Raw genomic sequence first — 22924 nt, 5'->3', positions numbered from 1 at the left:
GCGCCACCAGGGAGGCCCCTGGTGGCTCATTCTTGAGAAGAATCCTTGGAGTAGTCAGTAACCTCTTCTTGGAGCAGACATGGAAACTTAAGGCTTTGAGGCTAAGTCGTTCAGTGGCTTTGTGCTTGGTGTCCTCCGTGTTGCGTCACCTGTGTCAGAGACCTAGCAAAGCTAGACCTGTGCGAGGCCCTGCTTCAAGGTGCCCTGACATAGCAGTGGACTTTTGCTCTGGTTTGGAGCCAAGAAGTGAAAGCCTCACATCACAGACACTGGACTCTGCACCTTGACCTAGGGCTCTGGCTGGTTTTTAGGCTGCTGACTGAAAGCTGGTGTTAGCAGATTTTAAGAGGGCGCGTTTATTCCTCTCTTTTCTCCCTGCTCTTTCTGAAAAGCTTGAAGATTTTTCTATACTTTTAACCAGGCTAAGGCTTAGATTCTTCTAGCAGATGCTGCACGTTTCCCTGGGAAATCTTGCCTAAGAAACTTCCTCTTCTAACAGAGCAGCTAGTCCTGAAAGCCCGGAGTTGATCGTAGAGATCTTTGCAGTGGTGTTGATTGGAGCTTGGCTGCTCCTTGGGGTTACCCAGCCTCCTTTCCTCATTTTCCCTTAATGGAATGGGCAACAAGCCAAATCAGTAGCATGTTCCTGCACTGACAGATGTAAACATATCTCAGCAAGGGGAATCGGAGCAGCCACTGTGGCCTCTCCTCCTGAGCTTTGAAGACACGTGGTAAGTCACACATGAGATGGTAGATGGAGGCTTTGTTCCCATGGAGCGGCTACTGCTGCCTGCCAGCTTGAGTGCCAAGGAAGTGGGGTCTTCCCTCTTAACCCCTGCGGGATTAGCAAACTATTAACGATAGCTTCCCTGTGGGCAAAAGACCAGGGAGTCTGTGGTGGTATGCTTTTTTTTTCTGGGCATTCTTATCCTCTGAGATCAAGCAGCCATTCAGTTGGAAACCTAGCATCACTAATGAAATTTCCCTTTAAATCAGTGCTACATAGCAAACCCTTTTTTCACAGACAGCATAAAGCTAGGGTATAAAGAATTATAGGTCCAAGATCCCTTATTGGAGACCCTTGCATTTCAAAATTTTAAAGTTTTAAGAGTTCAGAAAGATGACATGGCCCATATACCGTAATTTATAGAACATTCCAGTGGGTTCTAGGGCAGTACCCCATAATCAAATATGTGACTATTTCTACAGCAAAAGGAATGGATACTTACACTAAGTGGAATAAAGACTATAAATAGCTTCTCATCGGTTCAGGAAAGGTTTTGCCACAAAATGAGTCAGGGAAAAGAACCTAAGTTTTTCAGAGCTTTTGGGGTCTTGGAACTGTGGATAGGAGTGGTGGGTATGTGGAAAAGCAGAGGACTTTTAGGCCACCCGAGGGGCCACAGAAGCCTCTCTTGACATGTTTATTATTGATATTGTTTTCTCCTAAGAAAAGCTAGTCCAGAAGGAAATACTAGTGATCTTTTGTGCTTAAAAAAAAAAAAAGGGCTTCCCTGGTGGCGCAGTGGTTGAGAGTCCGCCTGCTGATGCAGGACACACGGGTCAGTGCCCCGGTCCGGGAAGATCCCACATGCCGCGGAGCGGCTGGGCCCGTGAGCCATGGCCGCTGAGCCTGCGCGTCCGGAGCCTGTGCTCCGCAACGGGAGAGGCCACAACAGTGAGAGGCCCGCGTACCGCAAAAACAAACAAACAAAAAAGACATTTATAAAGTAGTTTATATTTTCGAGTGTATATGGATTGTCCAGTAACACCCCCGATTGTTGGTGTCCCTGAACAAATGGAAAGTCAGATTTATACAAGCCCCACTCCCCCCAACCCCGCTTCCTCCCTCACTCTTTCTTCTGTCTTTATTCACCATCATCCTTCCACTTGGGGGCCTTTCCTTTGCCCTGTTTTTTTTGGAGCCGCAGCTGAATTGCACCTTTCCCATAATCTCCTCTCCAGGTGTCTTAGACCACACTCATCTTCCCTACTCTGATCTCCTATTTTACCTAAAATCCTACTGTTCTATGTGACATATCAGTCATTGTTTTGTGCACATTTATACACTTTGCTTCTCTAGCAAGATTATGGGCTCCTTGAAGAACAGGAACTACACTGTATACTTCATCTGTATCCCCTCATCACAGTGTTTCTGTAAGACAGGAAGAGGAACTTGGTAAAACATGAGTTTTGAGGTCAAGTGAGTTTAAGAAATAATTTGTTGGGCTTCCCTGGTGGCACAGCGGTTGAGAGTCCGCCTGCCGATGCAGGGGACACGGGTTTGTGCCCTGGTCCAGGAAGATCCCACATGCCGCGAAGCGCCTGGGCCCGTGAGCCATGGCCGCTGAGCCTGCGCGTCTGGAGCCTGTGCTCCGCAACGGGAGAGGCCACAACAGTGAGAGGCCCGCGTACCGCAAAAAAAAAAAAGAAAAAAAAAAGAAATAATTTGTTCCTCTTTAGGAGATTTGCAGTGCATGTTGGCCTTAAAGTTTCCGAGCAGTGTTCCTGTAACGAAACCTGGTTAAGTCTTGTCAACCTTGCATTTCTCATTCACATTTGACCTCAAAACTCCCCTTTCCACTAAGAATATCCTGCCCACTTGTGTTCCATTCATGTGCTTTATAGTAATTTGAGCTGGGCTTATTAAAGGTGCTCAATAAGTGATCATAAATAGACTGAGGAAGCATCCCCTCTTTCTTATTTATTCTATACATTTATTTAATGAATCCCCTTTTTTAGATAGTGTCAAGATACATGTGAGCTCATTTTCGGTCAAAACACATTCTAAATGAATGAGATCATGACATTTTATTTAGTTCTTTGGATTTCATCTCAGTAGTCCCCAGACGGGTGGGTAATGCTGATCCTAGCCCTTCACTAACAGCCCTGTACTAATTTCAAGGCCAGAAGAAACCCCTCATCATTTCAGGAAGTTAATAAAGGAACAGCTGAATTTTACAGACATAGGGCTGGGTCAGGAGTGGGGTTTGCAGGGTGGGTAGAAGGAGAAGTGGGACTAATGCAGTTGGTTGAAGCTTTATTTTCCAAACTCAACACCCACATTTTTCTTCCCCTATTTGCAAGTAAGGACAAGGAAGTTACTGTTGATACATGGGACACAGAATCTGGCTGCTCTGAGTCCATTTTAGTTTAGACTGTAGAGACCTCCCTCTGGGTTCTAAGGAGGTACATTCCATGCAAGAGAGGCATCGCGGGCAGGCTCCATGATTTGTGGTGCAGTGGCTGCCTTTATGTTCTTTAAAACTAATATGTTTGAATAAGCACTCACAGTTTGCAAAGCATCTTGACAGAAATCTCAATGGGTCCTCTCAGCCACCTTCTGGAGGACACGGTATAGGCATTGGTATTGATCCATTTTATATATGAATAAACTACAGATGTAATTTGTTCAAAGTCACACTGTCACAACCCCCTTGATCCTGTAAATTAGACTGGGCTATATCTGTGTTCTTGCTGGCCCAAGAGAGAACAACAGCTGGCATCAGTCCTCACCAACTGATAGAGGAAAGATGTGCTGTTATTGGGAAATGCCAGCTGTGATGACTTCAGGCTGTGTCCATTGAGTGACTGTTGCCACAGGGATATTCAAGGGATGCTCCATCTTGGTCTGAGGCCCATCCAGATTTGGTGTTCTGATTGGCCTTATACTTGGCCTTGGGGACTTCTATGGCTTTTGGGTTCACCTCCAGCTTTTAGCCCTTTTCCTTCTGTTGTATTAGGTAAGGACTTCCTGCCCTAGACCTCAGATTCGCATCTCCTTCTTAGCTCTTCTGCTAGTGTAAGTTAGTTTTTTTTCAGGACCAGTTAGTTTTTTTTCAGGACCAGGCAAGGTTCAGACCAGTAAGTGGGTGGAAGAGCCAGGACTGAAACTCAGATCTTGTGATTCCAAGACTGTTCCTCTTTCACCCGTATCACGCAGCTGCCTGCTGACTGCCTTGTGACAGCCCAGCTGCTGCTTCAGCCAGAACCTGCGGGGAGCCCAGATAAAGAAAGGAAGTTAAGGCACAGGGCAGCATGTGTTCTGTCCAGACCTCTGCGTATCAGGATGGAAAGGGAGACTGTGGCTTTCTTTCAAGGACTTTGATAAGGGAGTAAATCTATCAGTGAAAAGAGGCTTTTGAGGGGAGCAAGCCAGTCTGAGATAACAAGCAAACAAAAGAGCTTCGCGTCTGGTGTTTCTCTGTTTGCTTCTGCCCCCTAGAGGAGAGAATGCTCCATGACCGGAGAGTGTGACTCCTGAAAGGGAGAGTTTGGACTAAAGCAGTGGGGACGGCACTGGGGTCCTAGTCCAGGTTCTCTCACACGGTACAGCACTTGGTTTCATCCCGAGCACAGAACTGGGTACTGAAGCCTTGCCTACACCCTCAGAAGCCATGCCTAGTGGGCGGTGCTGCTACGCCTTTTCTACCACTCTGAGATCCTATGTGGACAAGTGAGGTATTTAATAGGTTTTCAGCAACTGTCATTTCCTGATAATACTTACTTATCACAGGGTTTTAAGGGGGTTGGCACCTTCTTTATATCTCTTCATTATGACGTGACATATATATATATACACAAATTCATTTTTTTCACCCTTACCTACGGGCCAGGCAGAAGGAGAAAAGTAAGTAGCCTAACTACATTCTTAGGGAATGGTTATTATCGTTTCCTTTTGTTGACTTACCTGGTGAATTAGTTATCTGATAATGTGTACAAATCACTCCAAAATTTAGTAACTTAAAACAACAATATTCATTTATTTCTATCTCTCACAGTTTCTGTGGGTCTGGAATTTAGGAGTGGCTTAGCCAGGTTGTTCTGGCCCTGAGTCTCTTGGGAGGTTGTGGTCAGATGTCAGCTGGGGTCATCTGAAGGCTTGATTGGCTTTGGAGGGGCTTCTCGGGTACTCAGTCACGTGGCTGGTTGGTGCGAGGCCTAAGTTCTTCTCCATGGAGGCCTCTCCACGTGGCATTGGGGACCTGTATTGAGTGTTCTCAAGACATGGCAACTGGCTTCCCCCAGAGTGAGTTGTTCCACAGTGACCTGGCTTTGGAAGTCACGTTGTATCTCTTCTACCACATTCCACTCATTAGAAACGAGTTACCAAGTTGGTCCACATTCAAGGGTGGGGGGGAATTACACTCTATCTTTTTAAGGGAGGAGTGTCAAAGAATCATGGGCTTATTTAAAACCGCCATATCTGGCAGGATGTGGGTCTGCTGAGTGGAATGTTCTACAAGACTCTATGTGATTGTGTCCAGATACTGCTCATAGGCTGGGTGAATTAAATTAAGAGCACACAAGCCAGCTCTTATTTGTCCAGTGGCTGCTTAGATTCCAGATTTTTGTTAACCCAAGGCTGTGTTTCTTTTCCAACTTTTAATCTTTTTCCGTTTCCTGCTGAGAAGCCAGAAGAGAAATTGTGATTGCTTACTTTTACTTTTATAGTTTATTAGTGGTTGGTAAAGTTGGCAAGACAAGACAGTTGAAACTGTTGGTTGAAGCTGTGAGTCTCTGAATTATTTGTCTCTCCGTACTTCATATTGTTCCCATTTAATGTCGAGAATTGGGACTTTGTAGTAAACTGTTATATGTACCTTCAGTGATTTATCTCCCCTTGACCCCTTTGTGTGATGCCTAAACTGGTATGAGATAGGACCCCTCTGTTCCTTGGTGGAAGTTATAGGTACTCTGATTACTACCATGTTGTTTGGTTTGGGGTGAATGCAGTCGTAGGCTTCTGGAAGGTCATACCCCAGGGGAGGAACAGAAGTGGGTACATAGTCCTGAGACAGGGAAGCAAATCCAGAGAAGTGGCTAATAGTTTGGATGACAACCTGAATTAGGAGATTCTTGTTTAGCCTCTGGGCTTAGGACAGAATGGTTTTTCTGCTCTGAAAATGGACTAAGAACTGGAGGCATCCCTCAGACAAGGAGTAGAAAATTAATGGGTACCTCAAAAGGTTGTGGACTTTTTGAATAAGGAGGAGAAAGATGTCTCTCTTTGCTATTAGAAAGATGAAACAATTCGGTACCTACTTCTCCAATGAAGGCAAACGGAGCAGATGGGAACAAAGTAGGTGGGTAGGATTTCTAGGGTTCCAAGGCCATAGAAACTTCTAGAAGATAAACAAAAAGATTTTAAAAAAGAGAACAGGGAATATTTTTATTGAGCACCAGGAGCTTTATTTGTATTATCTCATGTCTGTGAAGACAGCATCCTCATAGGGTGGGTATCTTCACTTCCACTTAAAGCTAGGGAGACCCACTTCCTTAAAGCAATGCAGCCCATAGGTGTGGTGAGGTCAGTGTTAGAAGGCAGGCTTGTCTGCTTTTTCCACTGCCTTACACTGCTTCTCGAGGCAAAGTCAACCCAGGATTCCTGGAAACTAGGAGAAGAATCTCTGGGGGCCCTGTAGGGCAGGAGTCCCCAACCCTCCAACCACTGACTGGTACCGGTCCAGGGCCACACAGCAGGAGGTGAGTGACTGGTGAGCAAGCGAAGCTTCCTCTGTATTTACAGCCACTCCCCCTCGCTCGCATTACTGCCTGAGCTCCGCCTCCTGTCAGATCAGTGGCGGCATTAGATTTTCATAGGAGCACGAACTCTGCTGTGAACTATGCATGTGAGGGATCTAGGTTGCGTGCTCCTTATAAGAATCTAATGCCTGATGATCTGAGGTGGAGCTGAGGCAGTGAAGCTAGCGCTGGGGAGTGGCTGCAAATACAGATTATCATTAGCAGAGAGGTTTGACTGCACAGTGACCATGTTAAATCAATTGCTTTCAGACTCATATCAAAACCCTATCAGTGAGTGGTAAGTGACAGTTAAGGTGCATCTGGTGGCAGGCTTTAAGTCAGAATTCAACACTTACTTTAGTCCACGCGTGGCCCACCCATTATTTTATTTACCATTTCCGTCCACACCTCTTTCCCGCACTGCGCACTTGTCTCAGTCACAGTTTTGGTAAGCCCGCAAGCTAACCCTAGCCAAAATAGGTAAAAAACAAACAGTGCTGGAGAGCTTCTTTGAAAAGAGGGAGGGCTTCCCTCGTGGCGCAGTGGTTGAGAATCTGCCTGCCAATGCAGGGGACACGGGTTCGGGCCCTGGTCTGGGAAGATCCCACGTGCCGCGGAGCAACTGGGCCCATGAGCCACGACTACTGAGCCTGCGCGTCTGGAGCCTGTGCTCCGCAACAAGAGAGGCCGCGATAGTGAGAGGCCCGTGCACCGCGATGAAGAGTGGCCCCCGCTTGCCGCAACTAGAGAAAGCCTCGCACAGAAACGAAGACCCAACACAGCCAAAAATAAATAATTAATTTTAAAAAAAAGAAAAGAAAAGAGGGAAAGACCTAATGATGAGACAGCAGAAGACTCTAAGACCGCCAACAAAAAGAAAGCTTCATTTTAAAGGAAATACCAAGAGTCCTACTTAAATTATGGGTTCATTGCAACAGGTGATTCACATTCTCGAAGCCTGCTTTGTATAATTTGTGGCGACTGGCTATCCGACGGAGCCGTGAAACCTTCAAAACTGCTTCACTACATGGAGACCAAGCACCCTGCATTAAAAGACAAGCCTTTGGGGACTTCCCTGGTGGTGCAGTGGTTAAGAACACGCCTTCCAATGCAGGGGACACGGGTTCGAGCCCTGGCCTGGGAAGATCCCACATGCCGCGGAGCAACTAAGCCCACAACTACTGAGCCTGCGCTCTAGAGCCTGCGAGCCACAACTACTGAGCCTGCGCGCCTAGAGCCCCTGCTCTGCAACAAGAAAAGCCTGCACACCAAAATGAAGAGTAGCCGCCTCTCGCTGCAACTAGAGAAAGCCCGTTCGCAGCAACGGAGACCCAACGCAGCCAAAAATAAATAAATAAATTTATTTATTTAAAAAAACAAAACGACAAGCCTTTGGAGTTTTTCAAAAGAAAAAAACGTGAACACGAAGAACAGAAACAATCATTGAAGGCTACCACTTCATCAAATGTGTCTGCATTGAGAGCATCATTCTTAGTGGCTAACTGCATTGCTAAAGCTAAGAAGTCCTTTGCTACTGGTGAAGATCTGATCCTGCCTGCTGCTCAGGACATTTGTCGTGAACTTTTAGCAGAGGCTGCAGTTCAAAAGGTGGTACGTGTTCTTCTTTCGGCTAGCACCATAACTAGATGAATTGATGAAATAGCAGAGGATATTGAGACACAATTGTTAGAGAGGATTAATGAGTCACCGTGGTACTCAATCCAGGTTGACGAGTCTACCGATGCTGACAACAAGGCAACAATGCTTGTTTTTGTGCAATATATTTTTCAGGAGGATGTACATGAGGATATGTTATGTGCACTTCTGTTGCCAACCAACACCACAGCTGCAGAACTATTCAAGTCTTTGAATGATTACATATCAGGAAAACGGAACTGGTCATTCTGTGTTGGTATATGCACAGATGGAGCGGCTGCCATGACTGGATGGCTTTCTGGTTTCACTACGGGTCAAAGAGGTCGCTTCTGAATGTGTGTCCATAGCAAAATGCTGGCTAGCCGAAAAATGGTACCTGAACTTAACAATGTTTTGCAGGACATGGTTAAAATTATCAACGACATTAAAGTGCATGCCCTTAACTCACATCTGTTCGTGCCCCTCTGTGAGGAGATGGACACAGAGCACACACATCTTCTCTTATACACAGAAGTGAGATGGCTTTCTAGAGGTAGATCACCGGCCAGAGTTTTTGAGTTACGAGAGCCGCTCCAGGGATTTCTTGTAGAAAAACAGTCACCACTGGCAGCACATTTCAGTGACACAGAATGGGTCGCAAAACTTACTTACTTGTGTGACATATTCAACCTGCTTGCCGAACTCAGTCTGTCACTTCAGGGGAGAATGGCAACTGTGTTCAAGTTGGCAGATAAAGTGACTGCATTCAAAGCCAAACTGGAATTATGGGGGTGATGAGTGAACATTGGGATTTTTGACATGTTTCAAACATTAGCAGAGAGTTTGAAAGAGACTGAACTAAGGCCTTCTTTCTCCCAGCTGGTGCACCTATCTCAGCTTTCAAAAGAGTTTGAGCATTACTTCCCAACCACAAAAGACCCCCGAACTGGGAAGGAATGGATCTGCAACCCATTTGTGAATAAGCTGGGTGAATCGACTTTGTCCGCGCTAGAAGAGGATCAATTGCTTGAGATCACAAATGATGGTGGCCTTAAAAGTATGTTTGAGACAACTTCAAATCTCCATACCTTTTGGATTAAAGTCAAGGCGGAATATCCTGAGATTGCCACAAAAGCACGGAAAAGCCTGCTTTCATTTCCAACATCCTATCTTTGTGAAGCAGGGTTTTCTGCAGTGACAGCAACCAAAATGAGATTATGGAGTAGACTGGACATAAACAACACACTTTGGGTGTCACTGTCTCCCATCACCCCCAGATGGGACCATCTAGTTTCAGGAAAACAAGCTCAGGGCTCCCACTGATTCTACATTATGGTGAGTTGTAGAATTATTTTGTTATATATTACAATGTAATAATAATTGAAATAAAGTGCACAATAAGTGGAAAGCACTTGAATCGTCCCGAAACTTCACCCCACCCCACCCCCAGTCTGTGGAAAAACTGTCTTCCACGAAACCGTTCCCTGGTGCCAAAAAGGTTGGTGACCGCTGCTGTAGGGCGTCTTGGCCAAGGGCACCCCCTTGCTTAGTCAAAGGCTACACTGGGAAGTAGGAGCTGAGGAGGCTGGGAATGGTCCCAGCTTAGATCCAGGGGCCTCCGGATCAGCTCACAGCATGTGGAGGTGAGGGAACTCATGACCTGGGTCACCCTTTCTGTGGCCATTGGATCTAGGTTTGGATCTGCATGCTGCAAATGCACCCATTCCTATGAACTTGTGAGTTATTGTAAGAAAGAGCCCTTTGAACAATCCCCAACTTTGTTTTGGTTGAAAGGAAAAAGTATTTTTCCTCTCTTGGTTCGTTTAGACTAGAGGGGGGCTCAGTCTCTGCCCGTGGCCAGATGCAGTGGTGGCCTCAGGCAGGGGAAGTGGAATAACAGGGGACGGACCAAAACTGGGAACCTGGGACATGAAAGTCACATATTTCATGTTTTAGGCTGATTCTATCCCTCCTGCCCCGTTCTCAGGTCCTTTAAAGCCTCAAACTATGACACAATAGCAGAAACAGACAAGTAATGGAGATTAGACCATGTTTAGGATTGCTACCTAGTGTCTCTTGAGCGTTTCTTACTCCTGTGTGTGTGTGTTTTTTTAAAATTTTTGGCCGCGTTGGGTCTTTTTTGCTGCGCGCGGGCTTTCTCCAGTTGCAGCGAGCAGGGCCCACTCTTTGTTGTGGCGTGCGGGCTTTTCATGGCGGTGGCTTCTCTTGTTGCGGAGCACGGGCTCTAGGCGCATGGGCTTCAGTAGTTGTGGCTCGCAGGCTCTAGAGCGCAGGCTCAGTAGTTGTGGCGCATGGGCTTAGTTGATCCGTGGCATGTGGGATCTTCCCGGACCAGGGCTCGAACCCATGTCCCGTGCATTGGCAGGTGGATTCTTAACCACTGCGCCACCAGGGAAGTCCCTCCTGTGTTGTTTTTCATGTTTGTTTGTTTTTTCCAGACATTCTTGAGGAAACCTTCACTTCCCTGGGCTATGAAGTCAAGCGTTTCTTGCATCTCACTGTGGAAAATATAATGCACATTCTTGGCCAAGTTGCGCACATGACCCAACATCAAGACTACGACAGCTTCGTGTGTATCCTGGTGAGCCGAGGGGGCTCCCAGAGCGTGTTTGGCGTGGATCAGACTCGCTCAGGGGTCCCTTTGGATCATATCAGAAGGATGTTCATGGCAGATGCATGCCCCTCTCTCTCAGGGAAGCCAAAGGTCTTTTTTATTCAGAATTATGTGACATCAGAGGGCCAGCTAGAGGACAGCAGCTTCCTGGAGGTGGATAGGCCATCAGTGAAAAGCGCAGAATCCAAGGCCAGGCAGCCCGGGGCCTGCATGATTCACCGAGAAGCTGACTTCTTCTGGAGCCTGTGCAAAGCGGACGTGTCCCTGCTGGAGCGGTCCTCCCCTTCACCGTCATTGTACCTGAAGTGCCTCTCCCAGAAACTGGGGAAAGAAAGGTGAGCCACCCAAGCTGTAGCGGATCCTGGCCCCAGTTGTTTATTTTCTGCTACCAGGATGGAAGTGCCACTGTGCCATATTTGATGCCCTTTTCTTCAGGGGGAGGGATGTTTCGTTCCTTGTTGGGGTTGCCTTAGGAGTATGATATAGACTCTGCACAGTTTATGAATGCTTTGTACTTCAGAAGGTCATATAGTAGTCAGCTTGTGGTTTGGATATTTTTCTTCAAAATTAAGAAAAATTTTTTTCTTATTACAAAAGCAATACATACTCCTTACTGAACATAGACCATGAGATATAGATGCTGAAAGCAGAACATAACAAGCAGTTATAATCCTACTTATTAGAACTAATCTGTTAACCAAACCTTGGTGTGTTGCCTTCCAGATCTTTTTTGGATACCGATACAATCATATATAAAGATGTTTTTTAAGCCAAAATGAAATCATAATTTACTGTTACTTTATAACCTGCTTTTAGTTTGTGCAACAGTATATTTTTACATGTCAGGAATCACATTTTTATGGCATCATTTTATTTTATTTATTTGTTTAAATATTTATTTATTTATTTTTGGCTGAGTTGGGTCTTTGTTGCCGCGTGCAGGCTTTTTCTCTAGTTGCAGCGAGCGGGAGCTACTCATTGTGCGGGTTTCTCTTGTTGTGGAGTACCGGCTCTAGGCATGCGGGCTTCAGTAATTGTGGCACGCGGGCTCAGTAGTTGTGGCTTGCGGGCTCTAGAGCGCAGGCGCAGTAGTTGTGCACAGGTTTTGTTGCTCCACGACATGTGGGGTCTTCCCGGACCAGGGCTCGAACCATGTGCCCTGCATTGGCAGGCAGATTCTTAACCACTGCGCCACCAGGGAAGTCCCTATAGTATCATTTTAATGTCTGCAGAGCAGTCCCTAATATGACTATAGCATAATTTACTTGGCCAGTCTTTAGTTATTGGGCAATGTTTTGCTTTCACAAAAAAGAAAGTGTTCAACATCTTTGTAGCTCAGTATTTGTGCTTATTCTTAATTGTTTTCTTGAAGGGAACATTCCCAGAAGTGGAATTACTGTGTTGAATGACAAGCATTTTTAAAGCCTCTGATGCATCTCATCAGATTGTCCTCTAGGACAGTTAGACCAACTTTTTGTTTTTTGACCACACCACGCAGCTTGCAGGACTTTAGTTCCTGGACCAAGGATTGAGCCCGGGCCTCTGGGAGTGAGAGCGCTGAGTCCTAACCACTGGACCCCAGGGAATTCCCGTAGATCAGCTTTTATGAGAGAGTCTGCATCCCTGAAATCTCACTGATACTGTGTGCTCGTTTATTTCCCCAAGTCTTGAGGTTGATAGGTGAAAAATGGTACCTGGCTATACAGGTCTGCAAGTCTTTGTAACTTAGACATTTTTGATGTTTATTGGCAAAGATACTTTTCTAAGGGAAACGTTGGTGTCCATTTAGGATGAGGGAAGCCTCAGTGTACCTCACATGTAAGATTAGCAGTCCCTTTTCTGTTGCCCCCTAATCACAATTTAGAATTTCTCTGAGTCACCTGTGAAAGGCATCTGTTGTAGCTTGGGGGACCCCAGGAATAAATCTCAGGGCCTGGGACCCCTAGCCTCCTCAGGGATGGCACAGCAGTAAAGGGAGGGCTAGAGCAGGGGCAGCTCAGCCTTCCAAGGTACATACACCACGGGCCAACGGTATTATTGGCCTTTTACATCCATCCTGCATTTGCATAGATGATCCAGATGGGTTATCGTCTGGCTGGTGTGTACCCAGACTAAAACTCAGTTGCCCCTGTGGGTGGGGACTGTGGTCATTGGGTCAGAGTGCTGCAAACCTGTTTGGATCACTTGCTAAGCAGCTTGTAGAATATTTAGACAGGAACAATTTTAAAGCACTTTCATATCTGTTAGCTGATTTCAACCTAATGCTAACCTGTCTCCTCGTTGATATTTGCGTGGGATTAATTTTTGCCTTTCTCATTCCCTCCAGAAAACACTCACTCCTGGAACTCCACATTGAGCTCAACAGCAAGGTGTATGATTGGAACAGCAGAGTGTCTGCTAAGGAGAGGTACTGTGTCTGGCTGCAGCACACTCTGAGAAAGAAACTCATCCTCTCTTGCCAATGAAAAGCCAAAGGCCCTTCTTAGCTTTGCAGTCTCCATCGCTAGCCAGAAAGACAAACATTTATTTCTCACAGTTCTAGTGACTGGGAAGTCCAAGATCAAGGTGCTTGTAGATCCCGCCTCCAGGTTGGCAGATGACCCTCCTGTTGGATCTTCACACGGCAAAGAGAACAGAGAGAAAGCAGGCTGTCTTGTGTCTCTTCTTATAAGGACACTGATCTTATTCATAAGGGCTGCCCTGTCATCAACTAATCACCTCCCAAAGGCCCCACCATCTCATACTATCATATTGGGGGACAGGATTTCAACCTATGAATCTGGGGGTGGACACAAACATTCAATTTAAAACAGTGGCTTTCTGATCTGAGGTTGCTTCTCTGTCTAGGACTCACATGGCATTCTACAGTAATCAGTATACCTTTCCTCCTTGGATTTGAAAGCATGACCTACAAGAATATGATTGTTTAAAATATTATTTAAAGGGACTTCCCTGGTGGGCCAGTGGTTAAGACTCCATGCTTCCACTGCAGGGGGAATGAGTTCAATCCCTGATTGGGAACTAAGATCCCACATGCTGAGGCATGGCCAAAAACAATCACTTGAAGTTAAAAAAAAAAACTTATTTATATATTTTTAAGTTGGTTTTAAGTGGTATGTATCTGTGGGGGTATGTTTATATGTGTTTTGACATGATCACCCAACAAAAGCTGAAAAGTATGAAAGGAACACTTTTCAGACACTTCACACACTTATTTCTACTTTAAAGGTAATTTTCTATCCTTGTGTTAATGAATGTGGGACTCCCGAGGGTGTCTTTGAATTTCACATTGCTGGGGGCACCAGCAGGAACAATGTATATGCTTGGACTCATGAACCAGAACCCTGTGTTAATTATTACAGAGGGAAGCTGTTTGTGAGGGATCTTAATGACCTGGCAGCTTTTGCATCCTTCTCTGTCCCATCCTGACTGGGTGACAGGCATTTTCCATATTCTGTTTCCTATCATGGATGGGAATTGCACCTTTTCTTTTACCTCGGGAATGGGATCACCACCCCTCTTGAAAAATGTCATGTATCTTCTTTGACTCACAAAAAACTGAAAACACAATGCTGACGCATAGTATTTATTTATATTACTTTTTAGTTTTATATATTTTTATATATTATTAAGGTAACTTGTATTTGCATTAAATATAAAAATAAGAGGGACCTAGAAGTCACTATGCTAAGTGAAATAAAAGACAAATACCAAGCATTATATGCTCTCCTTTATATGTGGAATCTACAAAACAAAAACATAAACAAAACAAAACAAACTCATAGAAAAAGAGATTAGGCAGTGGTAACCGGAGGTGGGGGAAGGGAGTAATTGGAGGAAGGTGGTCAAAAGGCACAAACTTACAAAAAAAAGAAAAAAAAAAAAGACTGCTCTAAGCACGGGTAAGCACCTGCAGTGCATAGTCCAATGTTAGGCTGAAATATCAGATTCTTGATGTAGGCCCTGATTTCTCCCACACCTAAGCTATGTTTCACAAAAACTGAACATGATGAATATGAGATTTTTAGTTAGAGAGGGTTTAGGAGCAGCTACAGTCTGTAATCCCATGAGCTTTAACCTGTGAGATTGATAGAGAATATGGTAAAGGTAAACCAGAGATGGAAGAAAGGCTTTAGAAATGGAATGAGAGAGAACAAATGACAGCTGTGTGATATAAAATAATAAGACCTACAAGACGGGTGTGATGGATGGAATGCAAGCAGGTTTAGTGTATAAGTGTGATTGACAGTGAAGAATTAAAGTTTAGGATATGGCATATTGTGACATTCGGTTTTCAATAAATAATATAATGACACCTGACAGCTATAATCTCTCAAAAATTCACATCAAATGATGTTCATTCCAATAATTAAAAATAAATTAAAAATTTGTAAAAAGAAAAGGGGACAAACTTCCAGTTGTAAGATAAATAAGTACTAGGGGTATAATGTACAACATGATGACTAGAGGTAACACTGCCGTGTGACACATAGGGAATTTGTTAAGAGAGTAAGTCCTAAGGGTTCTCATCACAAGGAGAAAAATTTTTTTCCTTTTTTCTTTTCTTTTTAGTGTATACATATGAGACAGTGAATGTTAGCCGACCCTATTGTGGTAATCATTTCACAATATATGTAATTATCACCTTGTATACCTTAAACTCATACAGTGATGTATATCAATTATTTCTCAGTAAAATGGGGAAAAAAAGATTTGAAAAACACAATCATATCATTCAAAATGTTTTAGATGCAAGTAACAGAACACCTAACTTAAAACAAAAAGTTTTTAAAACATTTGTTTACTCTTATTAAGCAACAGGTTCAGAGGTAGGGGGTGTAGTTGCTGGCTTGGTTAATTCATTGGCTCAACAATGTCCTCAAGGGTTTGATGCTTTCCACCTTTCCTCTCTGTAGTCTCAGTGTTTGGGCTTTTATTTTCAAATTTGTCATCTAAAGGTCACAAGAGGGCCACAGGTCCAAGTATCATACCCAAACACACAAGGGAAAACATCTCTTCCTTGTGTGGCTTCTTAAGATCAAAGGAAAAATTTCGCAGAAGCTCTCCTCCCCAAGAGTTCCCTTCCCTCACTTCTCATTGGCTAGAATCACATGATATGTTCTTCCTTAAACCGACCATTGGCAGAGGGAATGGGATTACCATGGTTGGTTTATACCAGCCCAGACTCAGTCCCCTGGGACTGGGGTTCAGTGGCTTCAGCTCCCTTGGGCACATGGTCTCCAAAAGCTGGGGTTCTTTTAGGGGAAAATGGGGCATGGAGCTTCCCTGGGGAGTAGTTAACCATAATGTATGCCAAAAGGAATGAGAACATCCATTTTATGATTGAAGAAACTGAGGCACACAGCTTTTAAGTGAGCTGTTCCCAAATCTCAGAGAAAATCATTGGTAGTGCCAGGTCTAGAATGTTAACAACCAGCCTTACGATCTGGTGTCCTTCAGAAATTAGAACAAACTTTGGAAGATATGTAGCATGCATTCCAGGGAAGGCATCGTACTCCTCTCTCAGCTGTTTGTGAGAGTCATTACCCTACCTTTCCAGCCCCACCCTTTTCCCCCGCAGAGAGGCAGCATGGCCACATAGCTTTCCATATCGCATCTGAGGGACACAGTGAAAATACAGAGCCCGTTAAATCACCATCTTTTCTTTCCTTCTCTTCTAAAAAGCAATTATTTATTGGGACTTCCGTGGCAGTCCAGTAGTTAAGACTCCGCGCTTCCACCACAGGGGGTTCAGGTTCAATCTCTGGTCCCTTGTCAGAGAACTAAGATCCCACATGTGCCCCTCCAAAAAAAACCAAAAACAAAACAAACACACAAAAACAAAAATATATGTATTTATTAAATTATATTGTGCTCTCTGTTTACTTTTGTCCCTTTTCTGTCTTTAGATTACATTATTTTTATTAATACCATTCATCAGTCAACCCGCAGGTGCCAAGGAAAAAGAGTGCTAAGGGTTTGCTTGTGTGTTTTGCTCACTGCAAGGGGGATGGGGTGGAGTAAAGAGGGACTGATTCCAGGAGCAGGCCAACAAGATGGGAGGAATAAAGCCTTGCCTCCCCTTGTCTACTTCGCAGAATTGTTCTGAGGATGAGATGAGGGAGCCTTTATGATCATACCCAATGAGAGTTTTTATGACTGCATCGGTGATGCCATGTGAACATAGCTGTTACTATTATAGCACACTGTGGAGGAGTTATTCTGAAAAGGTTGAATCAAACCTTGAAAATTGGTAGGATTTTGGCAGGTTGAGGTGGAGAAGAGAATACATTGCAGGAGAAGAAACAAAGCAAACGAAGGGTCAGATAAGGGAAATGTAAGGCATGTTTTAAAAACCACGAGTGTAACTTTTAGCTGGAGCAGAGAGAATGTGAGCCATGGTGAGTGATAAGCCAGGAGGTGCCTGTGAAGAGCTGTAAAGACCCCCATCTCTGTCTTTTAGTCAGCTCTCATGTAAGTTATTTCATGAGTTATTTTTCTCACTTTAATAGTGGAGTCTACAACTACTTCTTTGACATTTTTGTGTATATGAGCAATTTGATTACTAAGTGCCTTATTCTTTTTCATTGAGTATAGTTTTTAAATGAAATATTTAAGGCATGCTAAAGGAGAATTATATTAGGTAACAATATAATGAATACATACCCACAACCCAGCTTAAATGAAATGTTCTAAAATCTACATGAAGACTCTGAAGATACTGCTTGAAGTAATAGCCCTAAATATAAAAGAGATAAATATATTAAAATATTTAAAACTTTATAATAGCCCCCAACTGAAAATTCATCAAGTGTTTAGTAACAGGAGCATGGTTATGATAAAACGTCCACTGGTTGGAATTTTATGTAACCGCTAAACTTATATATGCAAATAATAAAGGCTTACATAAGCTGCTCTTAGCTCATTACATGAATTATTTAATCCTCAAAACAGCTCTTTGAGGTAGGTATTATTGTCCTCATTATTATTTCTTCCCATTTTATAGATGGGGAAAGTGACAAAAGGGATGCTAAGTAGCTTGTCCTTGGTCACCCCAGCCTAGGATATAAACTCAAGCCATAAACAGAGCCTTTATTTTTATAGCTAAGTACATTTAAAGCAAAACAGGCCTTCCCCGGAGGTCCATTGGTTAAGGCTGTGCGCTTACAATGCAGGGGACATGGGTTCAATCCCTGGTTGGGGAAGATCCCACATGCCGTGTGGTGTGGCCAAAAAAAAAAAAGCAAAAACTAACAAAAAATATGTCTCACAGGAAAACAAAAGGCCAGAAAGAAATATTCCAAAAGTGGTGTATGGATGACAGAACTGTGGCTGGTATCTTTTCTTTCTGTTTTCCAAATCCGCTTTTCTATCTCTGTATATTTAAGCATACTGGTTTCTAAAGTAAAGTCTAGGTAATTCCTCCAACTTTTTTTTTTTTTTTTTTTTTTTGCATTACATGGGCCTCTCACTGTTGTGGCCTCTCCCGTTGCGGAGCACAGGCTGCGGACGCGCAGGCTCAGCGGCCATGGCTCACGGGCCCAGCCGCTCCACGGCATGTGGGATCTTCCCGGACCAGGGCACGAACCCGTGTCCCCTGCATCGGCAGGCGGACTCTCAACCACTGCGCCACCAGGGAAGCCCATTCCTCCAACTTAAAAAAAAAAAAATTATTTATTTATTTGGCTGTGCCAGGTCTTAGTTGCAGCATGAGGGATTTTTAGCTGTGGCATGCATGCAGGATCTAGTTCCCTGACCAGGGATCAAACTCAGGTCCCCCGCATTGGGAGCGCAGAGTCTTAACCACGGGACCACCAGGGAAGTCCCTCTATCAACTTTTGACTCGCTGGTTCTTTGGTGCTGAAGAGACTACTCTTTCCTGTAGTTCTGCCTTCACTTCTCTGTCTCATCTCTAGCTCTTCTTTTCAGTAGCAGGACCCGTGGTCTCAGGGCTGCTTTTCTGGGCCACTGGTTAGGAGGACTGTCTCGTCAACCCCAGTTTCATTCCAGTCCCCAATGCCTTCCATCCTCTTCCATGAATAGGCCATGGTAGGGGTCACTTGACAGCTTTTTCTGTCTGCAGTGTTTGAAATGGGAATCTCTTCTCCCATATTCTAGGAGCAAGTTTTCAGGATTAAGCATGTTACTTATGCCACCAAGAGGTCACAATTTGAGGTCAGCCTTGTCAATTTGTCTGTGTGGTAGACCCTGCTCACTGTCCCAAATATCCATTCTCTTTTTCCCTAGTAATAGAAGTCTTAATTTGAAACTGGGCACACAGCCTCACAGAATACAGTCTAGCTGTCCAAGCCTCAACTTGTAGCAAGATGTGGTCATGTGTCTAGTCCTGGAAAATAATATGTAAGCAGTGGTATTGTTTGGCAGTTGCTGAGAATTTTTCTTAAAAGGCAACTGTTTTTTGCCCTTCGCCCCTTTGTCCTTTTTTCTGTCTTAGTGACTAGACTGCATATGTGATGGCTGGAGCTCTAGCTGCCATCTTGAATTGTGAGGATAAGAGCCACACTGTAGGGATGACCAAGTGGTGAACAGGAAGGACCCTTGTTGGGTGAAGACATTAAGAAGCAGAGTCACCATACCAACCCTAGCTTACCTACATCTGGACATTTATGTGAGAGAAAAATATGTGGGGTTTATATTTCTTTTAACCTAACCTAGTCTGACTGGTACATTGTTATTTGATTAAAGTGTTTTTTATGTTTATGCATGTTATAAGTTTAAAATAAATATTTGCCTAGGCAATCATTTTAATTTTTTTATTATTGTTTAAAAATGTATGTATGTATTGTTAAAAAATGTAATGTTAACACCTGAGCCGACCTAAGTTTTTAGTATGTATGATGCTCTCATTTATTTCCTTTTATATTTTTGTGGTCTCACAAAACCACATATATAAACAGATCATTCAATACACGGCCTTCTGACTTCTTTCATTTAGCATAATGTTTTCAAGGTTTATCTATGTTGTATAATATGTAAGTACTTCATTTTGCTTCATGCCTGAATAATATTTCATTGTATGGATATACCACATTTTGTGTATCCATCAATTGATGGACGTTTAGATGGCTTCCACTTTTTGTCTATTATGAATGATGTTGCTATGTATTCATGTATAAGTTTTTGTGTGGATATATGTTTTCAGTTCTCTTGGGTATAGACGTAAAATTGGAATTGTTGGTTCATAAAGTCAGAGTTGAATTGCTGGTAATTCTATGTTTACCTTTTTGAGGACTGCCAAACTGTTTTTCACAGTGGCTATACCACTTTACATTCCCACTAGCAGGGTATGAGGGTTCCAACTTCTCTACATCCTCTCCAACACTTGTTATTGTTTGTCTTTTTAATTATAAACATCCTAGTGGGCATGAATTAGTATCTCATTGTGGTTATGATTTGTATTTTCCTACTAACTAATGATATTGAGCATCTTTTCATGTGCGTATTGGCCATTTTTACATTGTTTTTGAAGAAACATCTATTCAGTACTTTCCCATTTAAAAATTGTCTTTTGGGACTTCCCTGGCAGTTCAGTGGTTAAGACTTCACCTTCCAATGCAGGGGGTGCAGGTTTAATCCCTGGTCGGTGAGATATGCTCTCACATGACTCATAGCCAAAAAAAAAAAAAAAACCAAAACATAAAACAGAAGCAATATTGTAACAAATTCAATAAAGACTTTAAGAACAGTCCACATCAAAAAAAATCTTTAAAAATTGTCTTTCTATTGTTGAATTGTTAGTATGTTTATATATCCTGGATACTAGTCTCTTATCAGATAAAGATCTGCAAAATTTGTCACCCATTCTGTGGGTTGTCTTTCATTTTTTGTATAGTGTCCTTTCCAGCACAAAACTTTATATTTTGATAAAGTCCAATTGATCTGTTTTCTTCTTTGTTGCTTATGCTTTTGGCATCATATGTAAGAAACCATTGCCTAATCCAAGGTTATGAAGAGTTACACCTATATTTTCTTATAAGATTTTATGATTTAAACCCTTACATTTCAGTCTTTGATCAATTTTGAGTAATTTTTTGTATATGGTATGAACTATGGGTTCAACCTCATTATTTTGCTAATGGATATCCTGCACCATTTGTTGAAAAGACTATTTTTCCCCCATTGAATTGTTTGTCATCCTTGTTGAAAATCAACTGACCGTGAATGTGAGGGTTTATTTCTGGACTTTCAATTCTATTCCACGGAACTGTCTGTCCTTATGGCAGTACCATATTGTCTTGATTACTGTACTTTGTAGTAAGTTCTAAAATTGGAGAGTGTGAGTGTTCCAACTTTGTTGTTCTTTCTCAAGATTATTTTGCCTCTCCCAAGTCCCTTACATGTCCATGACTTTTAGGATCAGCTGTCAATTTCTGTAAAAAGGGCAGTGAGGGGACCTCCCTGGTGGTCCAGTGGTTAAGACTCTGTGCTTCCACTGCAGTGGGCGAAGTTTCAATCAGTGGTCAGGGAACTAAGATCCCACATGCCGTGGGGCGCAGCCAGAAAAATAAATAAATAACATAAAAAAAAGGGCAGTGAGGATTTTGATAGTGATTGCACTGAATATGAAGACCAATTTGGGGAATACTGCCATCTTAACTGGACTCTTTTTGTACACATTGATATCAGGGACATTTTATGTCACTTGCCTCATTGTAAATTTTTATAAACATGGCTGTCTTGTGCTGCCTTTTTGAAAAATTATTGAATCAAAGGCCAAAGCAGGCTTCTCTCTATTTTTCTTCTTTCAAACGACAAACTCTCCTCTAAATGGAAGACCATTCGGCCTCTTTTGATTCTTTCTTTTTTCTTTTTTGCAGCACTAAAACTATTTTACCCCTTTAGCCACATCCTCCTAGTTCCCTAGCCAATCTAATGCTAGTCTGTTGGACTCTTTTAGGAAATATCACCATCTTGTGGAAATTTGAGGTTTTGTCACCCCCGAATTCCCTGGCTTCTTGCTTCAAAGTCAACTGGATAAGAAAGTGGGATGGAAGGCCTTTGGAGTTCACAGAGTGGGGAAGAGTGAATTTAAAGATTAGCTTGCTAATTCTGCATTGGGCTTAATCCTAAGGAAATCATTATAAATACGTTCAGAGATTTATTTGTAAGAATCTTCAATGCAGCACTGTTCACAATAATAAAAAATTGGAAATGAATTAAATGTCCAATAACTATAAATTAGTTAAATAAATATGGTATATCCAGGGAGGAGAATATCATCTAACCACTAACCATCATGTTGTCAAAGACTATTTAATGATATGAAAAAAAAGGTATATGTGTTGTTAAGTGAAAAAAGCAAACTGTACAGCATATTTCAATTTTTGAAAAATAATTACACAGAGAAAAGTGGAAGGATATACACTAAAATTTAAAAAATTGAGATATAATTGACATATATACATTGTGTAAGTTTATGGTGTACAACATATTGATTTGATAAAAATTTAACAGTATAGGTTATAAATGACTCTGTGTGTTTCCCTATTTTCCAGCCTTTCTACATTAAATATTGGAAGTTTCTCACCTCTTTTTTTTTTTAACTGCTTTTTTATTAAGGAAAGAGACATGTTAAAATAGATCAGTCTGGGGACTTCGCTGGTGGTCCAGTGGTTGCGACTCCGCGCTTCCACTTCAGGGGGCATGGGTTCGATCCCTGGTCGGGGAACTAAATCCCACATGCCGTGCAGCAAGGCCAAAAAATGTCTTAAAATAGATCAGTCTGTAGTACAATGAATACAAAAAGGGTCACATTTTACTCATCTAGCTATAGTCTCCTGCCAGTGCACCATTTGGAGACCTCTGCTGGGATCCTTAGCGCCAAAAGCATTCTCCTTTAGAACTTAGCTTCATCATGCTCCCATATACCTAGAGTAAGACTAGTTCTGAGACGGTCTGAAGTGTGTGAATAAAAGTATGGAGTGAGGAAGGGAGGGAGTCCTAGAAGCTGGGGATGGGATAGCTAATCAAAAGAACCTGCTACCATAGGAACAGGAGTTGGAATGAAACTTTCAGGGCACCAAGGTTTTTTCCAGCTACTACATTTATCTTCCCCATCACTGTGTCCATTCTTTAGTTCACGAGTTTTTACTTTGGGGGGGGGGAACT

At 43.0% G+C, this 22924-nt stretch overlaps 1 protein-coding gene across 6 annotated transcripts in view; it reads left to right on the top strand.

Moving 5' to 3' along the window:
* Positions 1 to 22143, top strand: part of CFLAR (CASP8 and FADD like apoptosis regulator) — a 56766-nt gene extending 34623 nt beyond the window's left edge. For 3 of the 6 annotated variants that reach the window (XM_060107113.1, XM_060107112.1, XM_060107114.1), the window contains exons 9-10: positions 10620 to 11130; positions 13122 to 22139. In XM_060107113.1, coding sequence (XP_059963096.1) covers positions 10620 to 11130; positions 13122 to 13260 — 650 coding nt within the window. In that variant the 3' untranslated portion in view covers positions 13261 to 22139. Of the gene's footprint in view, positions 1 to 10619; positions 11131 to 13121 lie in introns of all 6 variants that reach the window. The other 3 variants (XM_060107116.1, XM_060107115.1, XM_060107117.1) reach the window with 2 other exon arrangements.
* The last annotated feature ends 781 nt before the right edge of the window (positions 22144 to 22924 follow it).

Source organism: Mesoplodon densirostris, chromosome 8, assembly GCF_025265405.1.
Source record: "Mesoplodon densirostris isolate mMesDen1 chromosome 8, mMesDen1 primary haplotype, whole genome shotgun sequence".
NCBI lineage: Eukaryota > Metazoa > Chordata > Mammalia > Artiodactyla > Ziphiidae > Mesoplodon > Mesoplodon densirostris.
This window is presented reverse-complemented; position numbering and strand designations above follow the sequence as displayed.